The 16,130-nt window shown below is 33.1% G+C and overlaps 2 protein-coding genes across 3 annotated transcripts in view; both read left to right on the forward strand.

Annotated features, from left to right (window-relative positions):
- LOC139486488 (uncharacterized) overlaps positions 1–16,130 on the forward strand; it is a 122,990-nt gene that overhangs the window by 93,469 nt on the left and 13,391 nt on the right. The gene's annotated exons all lie outside the window — the stretch shown is intronic.
- LOC139486481 (uncharacterized) overlaps positions 1–16,130 on the forward strand; it is a 67,548-nt gene that overhangs the window by 9,633 nt on the left and 41,785 nt on the right. Inside the window, exons 7-8 of one of the 2 annotated variants that reach the window (XM_071271372.1) lie at positions 825–991; positions 2,369–2,751. The exons of the other annotated variant lie outside the window; for it this stretch is intronic. Coding sequence (XP_071127473.1) covers positions 825–991; positions 2,369–2,421 — 220 coding nt within the window. The 3' untranslated portion in view covers positions 2,422–2,751. Of the gene's footprint in view, positions 1–824; positions 992–2,368; positions 2,752–16,130 lie in introns of those variants that run through there. 2 annotated transcript variants of the gene reach the window in all.

A 16,130-nucleotide genomic window follows, 5' to 3' on the forward strand; every position in this document is an offset into this window, starting at 1 on the left:
CACAATTTTGTCGATATAACAGATTTATAAACAACTTCCACAAAAGTGGTAGGTTTATCTAGTTATAAAACAGGGTTATACCCACTACTGTAAACCAACTTATTTTCGCGGATACTTAATTTCGCGTTTTACCCTTTCGTGACCACTTCGCGGCTATTTAATTTCGCGATTTTCTGATTTACTTGATGAAGTTTAATAAGGAACGATCCAATTTTTAACATATTCGCGACGATTTATATTCGCGTTATTTTTCTACTCGCGAAAATTGCGAAAATAAATCGCTCGCGAAAATAAGTTGGTTTACAGTATTTTTGTCGTAAAAATGTTAAAATGTCTGTACCAAGTCGGGGATATTATAGTTGTTTTTCTTTCCTTCCATCAGTTGATAACGTTTGATTTTGTCCGTTTATATGGACTTATCTGTTTGAATTTACCTTGGAGCTCGGTATTTTTGTTATAAGTTTTTGTAATTACATGGAAAATGGATATCCTTATGTCATAGAATGGTTTCCAATACCGTGTGAATGAACGTCATTGTATATTTTGTTTTTATAATCCATCACATTGTTAGTTTCGAAAGTCAAACTGTGCGTAAACAACCTATTTCAAGGAACTGTTTTCTGCCTAAAACCACATTATAAAATTGAATAAAATAAACTACACAATCAAACAAAGTTACAAAAAAATAAACATGTATTAGAAAGGTCAAATTATAAATATCTTTTTGAAAAACATTGTCACGATACAGTATTACATTTGATTGTTGTCTTATATTAATTTATCAAGTCCGTTTAAATGTTTGTCCAACAAATCCATTTTTTAAGAGATAATCAACGAAAATTCTATGTAAATCAAAACTACGGAGGATGTGCTAGAGATCAAGGGTGGATGTATGTCCTTGATCAAAATATAGGCTGTCCATATGAACGCATTGGCTCGATTCCGATGTTTCTTTATACAAAGAACTTCACAGATAGAAACTGGACACGTAGTAAGTTCTAATTGAGTCATTTATAATCTTCACATTAAAACACTGTTTGAAAACATTGTTCACTTATTATAAGTTAATATTGATGATTGGGGATATACACTTTATTTGATGATCTCCAACCTTAAGGGTGTTTTTTTTATTCAAAAGATCATAGGTCTAGAAAAATAGACATATTTTTAGTGAAAATGCAATCTTTTTTTGAAGGAATAAGTCATATATCTAACCTTTACTAAATTGCACTCTCATTCAAATCATCATTCGGATTTTTAAAAGTTTGAACTGATATGGTATAGGAAATGTTCTCGCTATTTTGTGCAATTTTTCCTTTCATCTTTTTTTGTGATAATTTTTCATATCATGTTACTCGCTTGCATTGAGATGGATAATTATCGCTAGACACTTAGCAGGCACGTGGCGTTGCTAACAAAATTGACATGAAATTGACAACGTCGTCATAGGTGAAATAGCGATAAACAGATTATCATTGGTCATCTCAACTCGATTGCCTTTCTCGTTTTCGGCGTCCTGGCTCAAGCGAGAGAATCAATCTCGTTGAGATGAACAACGATAATCTATAAATATTTAAAATAATCTTTATCTTACTGATATATGAACAGGAAGATATGGGGTCAATTAGGATATTGATTGATTGATACTTGGCTGCTCTACGTCCAGCAGGACCAAATAATAAGACAGGCTTACAAATAAACGCCTTTCTTTTTCATTTGTTTTTTAAGAACTAATTAGAAATGTCTTAATTTACAATATATTCGTTAAATGATGTTTGCTATTAATGTTTTTTTAATCAGTGTATAAACTCATCAGAGATAAATGGCGTACATATTTTACTCAAGACGCACGGTTCGTCTACACAGTAATCTACTAGTGCAACAGAATGAATATAATTGGAATGCAAAGTCAAACGCATAGTTGAATTGTATTTAAACCAAAAACAACGAAAAGTGTTTCCAAATACAACAAAAGCAATCGATCCCTGAGGATTGAAAACCTTAGTACATTGCTATTATTCGAATTATGTTAAACTTTATAAACAGCTCATTTACAAAAAATGAACCTTTCAAAGATAAGTTGTCTACTCCAACTTCCTGGCTTCTGGCATGGCGATGTCATAGCCGACAAAACTTCCACCATCAATATCAACCAAGGGGTTGTAAAATACTCACCAAAGCTATCGGAGTATACGTACACTTGCTTTTTTTGTAGGCACATTCTATTCGTTTTTTTTTTTAAATAATCTAAAATGGTAATATTGTTGGATACTAGGGTAAAGAAATAAGCGAGATTTTAGAACAAATAAAAACATTTTTTAAAGATTCATGCTGCAGTTATTTTAATTTAATTTAATGTTTTTTGTAGACATTGCAGAACCAGCGGATATGATGGTTATTTCTGTCCTAGCAGAATTATAGAGAGTTGGTTAATAAGATCAACGTTTTGATTTGAAAGAGTTTGGCAACTGATCTGACATCACACCATATATGGAACGTTATGCTTTTCTTCTATTAGATACCAGTAATTCAATTAGTTTTTATTGTACAAATATTTTTATATATACCGGTTAAAGTACAGATCTGGATTCTCTTAAGATAAATCTGATTTTACCTGAATTATGATAGTGTTCAATAAGATATAAGTAATTCAATTGTTTTTTTTTGTAAACATATTTTAATTACCAGTTAATAATTTTACCTGAATTATGATAGTGTAATCAATTTTCCAATTAAAAACTTTCTATACACTATGTGAGTTTAGTTTCAATGTATTTAAATGGAACTTATGTGATCAATTTTTGGTTCCAAAAAATACAAAAAGCATGAAATCCGAGTCTAAACCAATGAAAAACTGAACAAATCATTGCCATTTGAACAAAAACGATAGCTCACATAAGGAAAACCCAGAAAATATATAAAAAAAAAGTGTAAAAGATTTCATAATGTGGCGTATATGTGAAATTTCAATCCTGGTATCTATCATGAGTTTATTCGAAAAGAAAAGTATAAACCCAGTGATTTATATTCAAATTGACTAATGACATCTAACTTTATTGCTAATTCCGGAGAACATTGTCATCCCAGTAAATGTAGTGTGGTCAGTGTTTCGGTACCTTTCTTTTTTTGTTCTTCATATACAAATATATAAATGAATGCTTAAGATGGGAAAAATAAGTAAAATGCAATTTTAGTGAATTGTTTTATCGAAATGTTAATTTTGTGGCTTTCTTGGAATTGTGTTTTTTTTTAACACTTCGCAACTTTATATTTAAAAGTTTGCAAACAAATAAACAACAGCTATAGTAATGGACAACTTTACATGAAATATGTGCATAACTGCACACAAATTAGTAAGCGTAACCTTCGGAAAAACACCAAAAATCACAATAACGATCTATTTAAAAAAAATCTACAACAGGAAAAGAAGGAGATTGGGAATTACACGTAAAAACACAAATACAGTTTTGGCGTCGATATTTGAATTTTGACAAAAATTTATTAAGTGGTATTATACCAAAAGAAAAGAAGTATTTTACGTCACAGTACTTTGACAAATGGAGAACGAAAACGCTCGAAGACAGTGCTTTATTGAGGGACCAACAACTACTAATAACGGACTAATGAGGATAGAAACTTACAAAAATACTATTTTTGTTTTATGAGATTTAATTTAATTTTATCGCACTGTATTTATAATTTATGAACAAGACGCAAATATTAAAAATAAAACAGATGATTTCCGGCAATGGTAAAATTATTAAACTGAAATCAACCTTGAGATTAACATTTGGAATAATACCAAAACCACATCTACGATTTGTTTTTACAATATATTACAGGAAAATATATATATTGTGAATTACACTTTCAAACAAATACAGTTTAAGCGTCGTTGTCATACTGTTCTAGTGATAAAGTGATAAAGTGATAATAAGCGAATTAATAAAAAAGTATTACCCTGTCTTTGATATTTAAGATTTATCATTGACCTAACGAATAGCCAATGGAAATTTGGAAATTTGTATCAATGTTCGTAGAAGAGCTAATGAATTAACATATTCATCGTATTATGTATTCATACCACACTGTGTTCAATTGTACACAAGGTATAACTAATCTCGTTTGGATTGTTTTACATTGTCTTATCGGGGCCTTTTATAGCTGATTATACGGTATGGGGTTTGCTCATTGGTCAAGGCCGTACGGTGACCTATAGTTGTTAATGTCTGTCTTGTGGACAGTTTTCTCATTGGCAATCATACCACATCTTCTTTTTTTAAATAATAATGTGGAAAATAGATAATTGCCACATCCTATGATATAGAGATTACTTAAAGTCTTATAAAAGGGAACGTTATTCCTGCTCATTGTAGTATAAATGAACTCATCATAGATACCAGGATTGAAATTTCATATTAACACCAGACGCACGTTTCGTTTACAAAATACTCATCAGTGACGCTCGAATTAAAAAATGTTAAAAAGGCCAAATAAAGTACGATGTTGAAGAGCATTGAGGACCAACATTTCATAAACAAACCCAGTGATTTATGTACATTCAATTTGACAAATAATATATAACTTCATTGCTAATTCCAGACAAAATTGTAAGCCCAGTAAATGTAGTGTAGTGAGTTTTTTTGTACTTTTTTTTATTAGTTCATATACAAATTTATATATATAAATGAATGCTTAAGATGGGAAAAATAAGTAAATTGCAATTCTAGTGAATTGTTTTATCGAAATGTTAATTTTGTTTGTTTGACCTTCTTGGAATTGTGATTTTTTTTAACAGTTCGCAACTTCATATTTAGAAGTTAGCAAAAATATTAACAACAGCTATATGTATCTGGACAACTTTACATGAAATATGTTCATAACTGCACGAAAATTAGTAAGCTTAACCTTCGGAAAAACACCAAAAACCACAACTGCGATCATTTTTATTAATCTACAACAGGAAAAGATGGATATTGTGAATTACACGAAAAACACAAATACAGTTTTGGCGTCGATAATTTGAATTTCGACAAAAATATAAGTGCTTTTAAACCAAAAGAAAAGAAATATAAATTCACGTCACAGTACTGTGACACATGGAGAACTAAAACGCTCGAAGACAGTGCTTTATTGAGGGACCAACAACTACTAATAACGGACTAATGAGGATAGAAACATTTCAACAATTTTAAACATTTAATCAATTATAGTTCTAAACGTGATTATCGATATCGACTAACAAGTATATTAACAAATCATATACGCAATAAAAACGGTCACTTTTATAAACATCAGCTACTTTGAATAATATTTGTTGTCATTTAGATTTATCACTTAATATTACGCAAACAAATAACTAAAACAGATCACAATAAAACAGAAAAAAAGTCGTGTTTCATTTAACTCGACCTAATATAATATGTTCTATTCTATTTTATTCTAATAACAATATTCTAACTTTTCGTTTATTAATAATGTAATTTATTTTGAAACAATAAGTAATTGTAACAGGATGCTGTTACGAAGTCTCCCATAACTCGCCATTTATATGGTCCCATGTTCATTTGATTTGATTTTTTATCCAATACAAGAATATATATGGCTTACGGGTGGGGATCTTCACCATTTACAAGTATTCAAACAGGAGGGGGTGGTGATGACCCCCAGGGACTTTACCTACATTTCATTTGATTTGTTTTATTGTCCCATACAAGAATATATATGGTTTAGGGGTGGGGATCTCCACCATTTATAAGTATTCAAACAGGAGGGGGTGGTGGTGACCCCCAGGGACTTTACCTACATTATATTTGATTTGTTTTAGTGTCCCATACTAGAATATATGTGGTTTAGGGGTAGGGATGTTGACCGTTTACAAGTTTTCAAACAAGAGCGGGTGGGGGTGACTCCCTCGGGACTTCCCTTTTATTTCATTTCATTTGTTTTATTGTCCCCTACAAGAATATATATATGGTTTAGGGGTGGGGATCTGGACCATTTACAAGATAATAGCACATTCTCAAATTGAACGGGGTGGGGGGCAACCCCCAGGAACTTCCATTTAATTTCATTTGATTAGTTTTATTGTCCCATACAAGAATAGATATGGTTTAGGGGTGGGGATGTTGACCGTTTACAAGTTTTCAAAAAAGAGGGGGTGGGGTGAGCCCCTAGGGACATCACTTTTATTTCATTTCATTTGTTTTATTGTCCCCTACAAGAATATATATGGTTTAGGGGTCTGGACCGTTTACAAGATAATAGCACATTCTCAAATTGAACGTGGTGGGAATGACCCCCGGGGACTTCCCTATAATTTCATTTGATTTGTTTTATCGTCCCATTGAAGAATATATATGTTTTAGGGGTGGGGATCTGGACCGTTTACAAGATAATAGTACATTCTAAAATTGAACAGGGTGGGGGTGACCCCCAGGAACTTCTATTTAATTTCATTTGATTAGTTTTATTGTCCCATACAAGAATATATATGGTTTATGGGTGGGGATGTCGACCCTTTTCAAGTTTTCAAACAAGAGGGGGTGGAGTGAGCCCCTAGGGACATCACTTTTATTTCATTTCATTTGTTTTATTGTCCACTACAAGAATATATATGGTTTAGGGGTGGGGATCTGGACCGTTTACAAAATAATAGCACATTCTCAAATTGAACGGGGTGGGGATGACCCCGGGGACTTCCCTTTAATTTCATTTGATTTGTTTTATCGTCCCATTCAAGAATATATATGGTTTAGGGGTGGAGATCTGGACCGTTTACAAGATAAAAGCACATTCTCAAATTGAAGGGGGTGGGGATGACCCCTCAGGGAATCCCCCTATATTTCATGTGATTTGTTTTGTTGTTCTATAATCATTTCTGAAGACTGCATGTATCTATCACTTACAGTTTTCAAGTTATATTCATTTGAAAATTTGAGAAAATAAAATCCCATAGGGTTCTATAGTAAACCCCTCCCTCCTTTCTACCCCCAAAATACCCCTTAACAGACCCCAATGCACAAACGAAAGATTGATGGCTAACCTAGACATGTAAGTCTAACATATTGTAAAATCCTAAGTAAATCTGACAAGCCATTTAGGAGAACCGCTGCGGACAAGTTCATTTTTAAAGTGGCGGAAGAAGAAGAAGAGGAAGAAGAGGAAGAGGAAGAATAATAAAAATAATAAGAACTGACCAAAAGCAATAAGTCTCCAAACTTTGTTTGGGAGACTTAAACATGCATATAAATGCATAATGTACCTATTTTAATAATATATTTTTCATGATATAGTATAATACCGAATGCTGAAATGACATGTTAGAAGGTTTAGATCCATTAAAACGTGTAATCCCGCTGCAAATGTTTGCACCTGTCCTAAGTCAGGAATCTGATGTACACTAATTGTCGTTTGTTTTTGTAGTTTATACGTGTTTCTCGTTTCTCGTTTTTTTATATAGATTACTTAGACCGTTGGTTTTCCCGTTTGAATGGTTTTATACTAGTAATTTTGGGGCCCTTTATAGCTTATTGTTCGGTGTGAGCCAAGGCTCCGTGTAGAAGGCCGTACATTGACCCATAATGGTTTACTTTTTTTAATTGTTATTTGGATGGAGAGTTGTCTCATTGGCACTTACACCACATCGTCCTATATCTACGTGTATCTTAGTTCTGGTTTTGCTTGTTGTTTAAGAAAGTGTCAGCACAACAGAAGGTAAGAACTATATACATATTAGTGCTGATAGCTTTATGCAGCAATTAAAAAGTAAAATCACAAAAGTACTGAACTTAAAATGGAAAGTCCCTAATCAGATGGCATAAACAAATGCTCAAAGCGAGTCAAACACATAAAACGAATGGATAACACATGTCATATTCCTGACTTGGTTCAGGTATTTTGTAATGTACAAAATGGTGGATTATAACTTGTTTTATGGCTTCTAAACGTCACATTTGTACGACCGTCGCATCAAATTTCTTATTATTGGCAACGATATGAGAACAAAACAAACACACATAAAAATGTCAAAAAAAGAGGAACAGCAGTCAACATCACTACGAAAACAAACCACTATGTAACAAAGAACATAGACAAAGTACATTAGCAAAAATGTAAGACAAAAATACAAATATTTACAATAGCACAAGAACATAATTACGGGATGTATAAGTACAGAACCACGCCATATGTGATTAAGAAAGTTAACACAACACGTTATTTAAACAAAGAAAACAAGCAAAAATAAAAGACAAGAATGAAAAACTTGTCATAGAACAATAACACAATGATGGGGTGTATATAGTACGGCGGCTTTGTGAAAAATTGTGCACATCCTGCTACAAGCATACAATTTGGCATAGACCTTCCTCAACTATTACTCTTTTATTTCAGATAGGGAGGCATTTGAAAAAAAATGGCTACTTCCGGTAAAATCCAAAATGGCGGACGTCATACTTAAGTCAGCCCAATATCGAAGGCTAGTGTGTAAAAATGTGTTATTATCATGCTACTATCATAATATTTGGTACAAACCTTTGTTTTTTACTACTTTTGGATACATTTAATAGATTAGATGTCTTCAGAAACCCTACTTCCGGTTAAAATCCAACATGGCGGACATTGTACTTAAATAAGCTTATTTTTTAAGGAGGGTAATTGAAATGTGTTTTAACGTATTGCTACTATCATTACATTGTGCAGAAACCTTTCTTTTGTGCTTCTGATGGATACAATGTATAAGACATATGTCTCAAAAACCCTTACTTCCGGTAATATCTAAAATGGCGGATAAAGAAATATCAATTTATTATTCAAATTTTCAACTTTTTTTAAAATGTAAAGATTTTTTTTTGTGCTGGTCATTAAACTTTTGGATTTAAGTTATTCCCAAAACCACTAATTCTATCATGTTGTAAATGTTAAAATATAAAGTTGACACTTCCGGTAAAAATATGACGTAAATTTCAAAGATGAGTCCTCAATCCATTTCTTCGATGTAGACTTTTGGATAGATTGATTAAAACAAAATAAAATCACTATAGTACTAAAACATTTTTAAAATTACTACTATTCGGCCAAGAATACATGTTTATTCACAGTCACCACCACATGCACACAAGGCAGTGCACAGGAAACCCGATTTTCCACATTAAAAATGACCGCGGCATCCTTTCTTACATCAACAATGTACAAGCTTCTGACAAAATGATGAGGCCTCAGAAAGAGTTTTTTTAAAAGGGACCCTCTTTGTCCCTTCGCAATACATTAGTGCCTGGACAGCTGGGTAGCACAAGAGCCAATCCCAAGCTCGTCTCACTAAACACCTGCATTAGTATATTGCACGTTTTACATGCTTGAAAAGACTAGACCAAGTTGTGGGAATAGCCTCATTTATAATTAGCCTTCCGTTTTGTGCAAAAAATGATTTTCTTGCTTCGTTAATCAAGTTAGCTCCATCTGATAAGTTTGTGCGATCTTACAGTAAAACCCCGGTGATTTAGGCTGATCAATCATCATTCTTTATGTTAAAGTCACATCTTCAAATACCATCAATGTATCCCACGCAGTCTTTTTTCCTTTTCAAGTAAAGAGAGAACCGTATCACAACCGGCAAACGGTATGGGTCAGAAATAAGTGTGTCAGATCACTCATTGCCTAGTGCATTTGAAAGGCCATTGATAGATATTAATCCAAAGATTTTTGCCTCCCCAAACACAATCCATAGTTCGTCTGCCCCTATGTCACGGAATAGCGAAATAGTACTGACAGCATCATCATTGACTGTTAATCATGACTCGTTTAAGTTTGTGTTTCACTGGATCAGACACGTGCACCATGATTTTAGTGTCTGTCTTTTTATTTGAACATGGTGCTACACTTGAAATACATCACGTGGTGAATAAGATAGAACATTCTGAGCATTTGTTGCTTGAACTACCATACTCATCAAAGACTTCATTCACTCTTGTTACAGTTTCAAGGTATTTTATTAAGGTAAGGACATAATACCCAATCATCATACTCGTTAGGAAAAATAAAGGCAACAGTAGTATACCGCTGTTCAAAACTCATAAATCCAGGGACAAAAAACAAAATCGGGGTAACAAACTAAAACCGAGGGAAACGCATTAAATATAAGAGGAGAACAACGACATAACACCGAAACGTAACACACACAGAAACGGACCAAGCATCAGACAAAACACCACGAGAATAACAAATATAACATGAAAACCAAATACATGAATTTGGGATAGACAAGTACCGTGCCACGTCTGATATCAATATCTCAAAAATAAGAGAAAATACAAAACGACTCAACGTTAAAATGCAACACACACAGAAACGAACAATAATATAACAACGGCCATCTTCCTGACTTGGTACAGGACACTTTTAAAGGGGAATAAAAGTGGTGGGTTGAACCTGGTTTTGTGGCATGCCAAACCTCGCACTTTAATGGCAATGTTAAACATAACATAGAAATGACAACATAATATTACAGGACTACAATACAAATAAATAGGAAAACGTATTGGACAAAGAAACACATGATTAATGAATAACAAAAAGCATCAGGTTTAAAATTTAATACGCCAAAAATAAAGGCAACAGTAGTATACCGCTGTTCAAAACTCATAAAACACCTTGAAACTGTAACAACAGTGGATGTAGTGTCGAATGCGAACGTAGACAATACTGGTAGTTTGAAAGCTTCTAAAAAAAGCAAGAGCAATATTTAGGGGAAAGGGAATACACAGACGAATCCAGGGTTAAAAACATCCTCAAAATTGGCAAAGTTTTCTGAGAGATGACGACAATAAGAAAGAATTTTTAAGTTTTCATTCACAGCAGCTTGCTCAATACAATTTTGATTACAAGGAAGTTGTAGCAACAAATGCTCAGGATGTTCAGTGTTATCCACCACTTGATGATGTTTCAAGTTTAGCACCATGTTTACACGAAGAGACTGACACTAGAATCAAGATCGATGTGTCTAGATCTGATGCAGTGAAACACAGACTTAACTGAGTCATGACTCGAACAGTCGATACTGATGTCATTGCTGTTTCGCTATTCCGTGACATAGGGGCAGACAAACTTTGGTTTGCATTTGGAAGGAGAAAAAGCTTAAGATATATATCTATCCATGACCTTTCAAATGCACTAGGCATTAAAAAATAACACGTTTGCTGGAAAGGGAACTGCGTTGGTGACATTAATGGCGTTTGAAGATGTGACTTTATCATTTAGAATGATGATTGACCAGCCAACATGATAAATTTAATGTCATTGAAAACGATACAGGGTTTTGTTGTAAGATCGAAAAAAAAATATCAGATTGGGTTAACAAAAAAGGCAAGAAAATATGTGTTTTTGGAATTTATGGATGAGACAAACAATACCACAGTTTTTGTAAATGTGGGAAATCAGCTCTCCGATTGTGAATTGCGGCCTAACGAGTATGCTGATTGGGTATTATGTCCTTACCTTAATAAAATACCTTGAAACTGTAATACGAATTGATGAAGTCTTGGATGCTTATGGTAGTTATAGCAACAAATGGTCAGGATATTCTATCTTATCCGACACTAGAATCATGGTGCATGTGTCTGATGCAGTGAAACACAAACTTGAACGAGTCATGATTCGAACAGTCGTTAATGATGATGCTGTCATTACTGTTTCGCTATTCCGTGACATAGGGGTAGACGAACTATTGATTGTGTTTGGGAGGGCAAAAGACTTTGCATTAATATCTATCAATGGCCTTTCAAATGCACTAGGCAATGAGTGATCTGACACACTTATTGTTATCCATGCCTTTACCTGTTGTGTATGGTTCTCTCTTTGCTTGAAAGGGAAAAAAATCTGTGTGGGAGACATTGATTGCATTTGAAGATGTGACTTTAACATAAAGAATGATGATTGATCAGACTAAATCACCGGGGTTTTACTGTAAGATCGCACAAACTTAACAGATGGATATAACATGGATAACGAAGCAAGAAAATAACTATTAGCGCAAAAGGGAAGGCTTTTTGAGGCTATTCCCTCAACTTGGTCTAGTCTCTTCCAGCATGTAAATCATGCAATATACTTAGGTAGGTGTTGAGGGAGACGAGCTTGGGATTGGCTCTTAAGCTACCCACTCCAGGCGGGGACAAAGAGGATAAATTTATAAAAAACTCTTTTTGACGCCTCATCATTTTGTCAGAAGCTTGTACATTGTGGATGTAAGAATGGATGCCGCGGTAATTTTTAATGTGGAAAATCGGGTCTCCCGTGCACTGCGATGTGTGCATGTCGTGGTGATCGTTATTTTTGGCCGAAAATTGTAGTAATTTTAAAAATGTTTAAGTACTATAGTGATTTTATTTTGTTTTAATCAATCTATCCAAAACTCTACATCGAAGAAATGGATTGAGGACTCATCTTTGAAATTTACGTCATATTTTTACCGGAAGTGTCAACTTTATATTTTAACATTTACAACATGATAGAATTAGTGGTTTTGGAGATAAATTAAAGCCAAAAGTTTAATGACCAGCAAAAAACAAAAATTAATTTCTTTACATTTTGAAAAAAAAGTTGAATATTTGAATAATTAATTGATATTTCTATGTCCTCCATTTTGGATATTACCGGAAGTAAGGGCTTTTAAGATATATGTCTTATACATTGTATCCATCAGAAGCACCAAAGAAAGGTTCCTGCACAATGTAATGATAGTAGCAATACGTTAAAGCACATTTCAATTACCCTCCCTAAAAAATAAGCTTATTTAAGTACAATGTCCGCCATGTTGGATTTTAACCGGAAGTAGGGTTTCTGAAGACATCTAATCTATAAAATATATCAAAAAGTAGTACATAACAAAGGTTTGTACCAAATATTTTGCTTGTAGCATGATAATAACACCTTTTCAAATACTAGCCTTCGATATTAGGCTGATTCAAGTATGACGTCCACCATTTTAGTTTTTACCGGAAGTGAGACATTTTTTTCAAATGCCTCCCTATCTGAAATCAAAGAGTAATAGTTGAGGAAGGTCTATGCCAAATTTCATGCTTGTAGCAGGAAGTGCACAATTCGTCTGAAATATGCTTGTAGCCGCCGGACTAGTAGTACATACCCACGTCATACGTATCCAAGAAACACAAACAGGCATATAAACAAAGCACATCAGCAAAAATGGAAGACAAGAACACATAAAATTTAGAATAAAACAATAATGGAGAAAAAAGTACAGTGTCACGTCTAACGGATATAAAAAAAACCCAGACTAAATAGTAAAAGTAATATTATTTAAGACAAATAAAAGAATAACATAACACGTTATTAAGACGAAAAACAACATTTTTATATTTATCAAAAGCACATTACTATAGAAATGTCCGTCTTAAAAATCAACATCATACGATATTTTATCTTACATGAAATGTGAATACAAACTTTTACACTTTTTAGTTCGGTTTCCTGTGTTTATTGCATTTTCTGGAAATTGGAAATCCGTTCTTGATGAATGGAACAACCAGGCATTGTGTAACTATCTACTAACATCGTTCGTTACTCAGGGCACAAGCCGCCATCTTAGATTATAATTATCGATCATTGAGATACTGCAAATATAAAGACGGTAACTTGCATTTGATAACATATTATATAACTAAAGAACAAAAGAAAGTAGTTCCAGCTCTATATCTATATAACAAAGTGAACAACAAAGGCACCAAGTATATAAAAAAGAAGCCAAAGGCTTGAACATGGTGTTTAATATTGTTTCTGATAATTCACTCCGAAAGATAAATTTATAGAAAATCATCTTTTATTCAAACTATAAAAAAGCCCGACATTTTACTATGATGTATCATTTAATATAAGATTTTAATAAAAAAAAAAATATTCTCAGGTGAAAGTTGAATTTTTCAAGAATAATCATGTTGTTGCTTGGATGACCTTTAAGGTAGTTCGGGTGTTTAAATTTTCGCAAACAGAATTTTCTTGTTGTAAACTTGGATTATTCGAATGCGAATGAAGTTGATATTGCCCAGATTCAAGTTGTTACATTTTTGGTTTAAATAACCATGCACACTTAAAATTTAGAACATATCCCATCTATATAAAAAAGATGTGGCATGATTGCCAATAAAACAACTTCAATGTATCCACAAGAAACCAAAATGACACAGACATTTACAGCTATAGGTCACCGTATGGCCTTCAACATTGAGCAAAGCCCAAACCGCATAGACAGAGAAAATAAACGGTCTTATTTAAATAAGAAAATGAACGAAAAACAAATATGTAACACATAAACAAATGACAACCACTGAATTACAGGCTCCTGACTTCGGACAGGCACATACATAAATAATGTGGCGGGGTTAAACATGTTAGCGGGATCTAGACTGTAAAAGTCTGTATAAATTATTTTTAAAAATGAATCATTTCACAAAACTACCTTTCTTACCGATGGTCTGGATGGAGGGTCCTTCAATTCATTCTTATTTAATTCTTTATACCATTTATCTCTATTTATTTTTTTTGTTTTTTCCATTTTTCTGTAATTCTTATAATTTAACACCCGGTTTTTCTTCATTGTTACATGTATGTCTATTTTCTTTATTTACAAATGTATTGTGAACATCACATGCATTATTCTCTATTCTTTAAACTTTTCCTGACCCTCCTATAATATATATTTGATCCTACAGAACCTTCATGAGAGAAAAACAAAACTTTTACTACCTACACAGGAAAAGGGGTCTTGTCATTAAATGATTTTTTTCTAGATTTAAAAGCTTGTTAGGTCTCTATAGAGTAATTTGAAGTGCATTTCTTTAACATGTTAAAGACATTAAATGCAAACTTTTAAAAATTACACCTGCACTAAGTGGGTGTTATATTCTCTTGATGGCTTCAGACATTTTTTAACCTTTTTCAGCTGGTCCATTCATGATCAAAAGTTACGGTATAATTTCAACTCTTAAAATACTTTCCCTTTAAGCATGTTAAGGCATATTTTTTAAAGGTGTATGAAAAAAAATTGTAAGATGTGTAATGTTCACACAAGAGTCTATATTTTGTAAATAAAGATAAAATCAAAGGATAATAAATTAACTATGTTTCTATATACATTTGTGATAGGATAGTAGGAATTAACCGATCTTAACCAATTTTGTGTGACCAGAGCTTACTAAATTAAAAGCCTGTAGACCAAGTTACATGTACATGGCAATTATAAGAGATATATTATAGACAAAATGTTTTTAAAGACTAATTTGATGTACATGTATCAGACATGTCGAATGTATAAAAATTATTCAAAAGTCAAAATTATAAAAATGTATGAGTATGTGCCTTTTAGCATGTTTTATAGGAGGTTTTTTAATGAAAGGGGGGGGGGGGGGGGGGGGCTTGTATGGACATGTGATATTTTCCAGTAATTTAAAACTCGTGAATGTTTTGTTGAATAAATAATCCCAGTGATGGATCCAGAATTTTTCATACGTGGGGGCTCACTGACTGCCTAAGAGGGGACCCGCTCAGGTCATGCTCCAGTGATTCCCTATATTATTAACCAAATTTTTCCCAGGGCCGCCTCTGAATCCTCCCATTTGTACTTTAAATAGAAAGGAAATTACAAATGGCATAGTATATTACATGTAATAATTTCATAGTACGTTATGTATTAAAAAGTCTTACATGTAGGTCAAAAACACTTGAAATATTTCAGGGTCAATTTAGGCCCTAGCACATACATTGTATTTACATTTAAAAATGCATACTTCAGCTGTAGTTATTAACATTGGCTTTTTGGGGCTGATTTCTGTTGCATGTAATTTTAGTCTCAAGAGGCATACATGTATATTTGAACCACTTACTATCCTACAGTAGAAAAGAAAAATAACATGTGAAATCATCAGTTACAAAACATGCAAAAGATATTGTAAAATGGGAATATACTGAAATCTTTAATTTTATGACAGACTTTTATGTACATACAAACATCGTCACATTTTTCTTGCTTCATAAAGGTTGTAAGACAAGAATCCTGACTATCATGACTATTCATACAACTCATTCTGCAAATTTATCTGTGATTATCTACTTTTCGCTAGATT

This window comes from Mytilus edulis, chromosome 8 (genome assembly GCF_963676685.1).
Source record: "Mytilus edulis chromosome 8, xbMytEdul2.2, whole genome shotgun sequence".
Classification (NCBI taxonomy): Eukaryota; Metazoa; Mollusca; class Bivalvia; order Mytilida; family Mytilidae; genus Mytilus; species Mytilus edulis.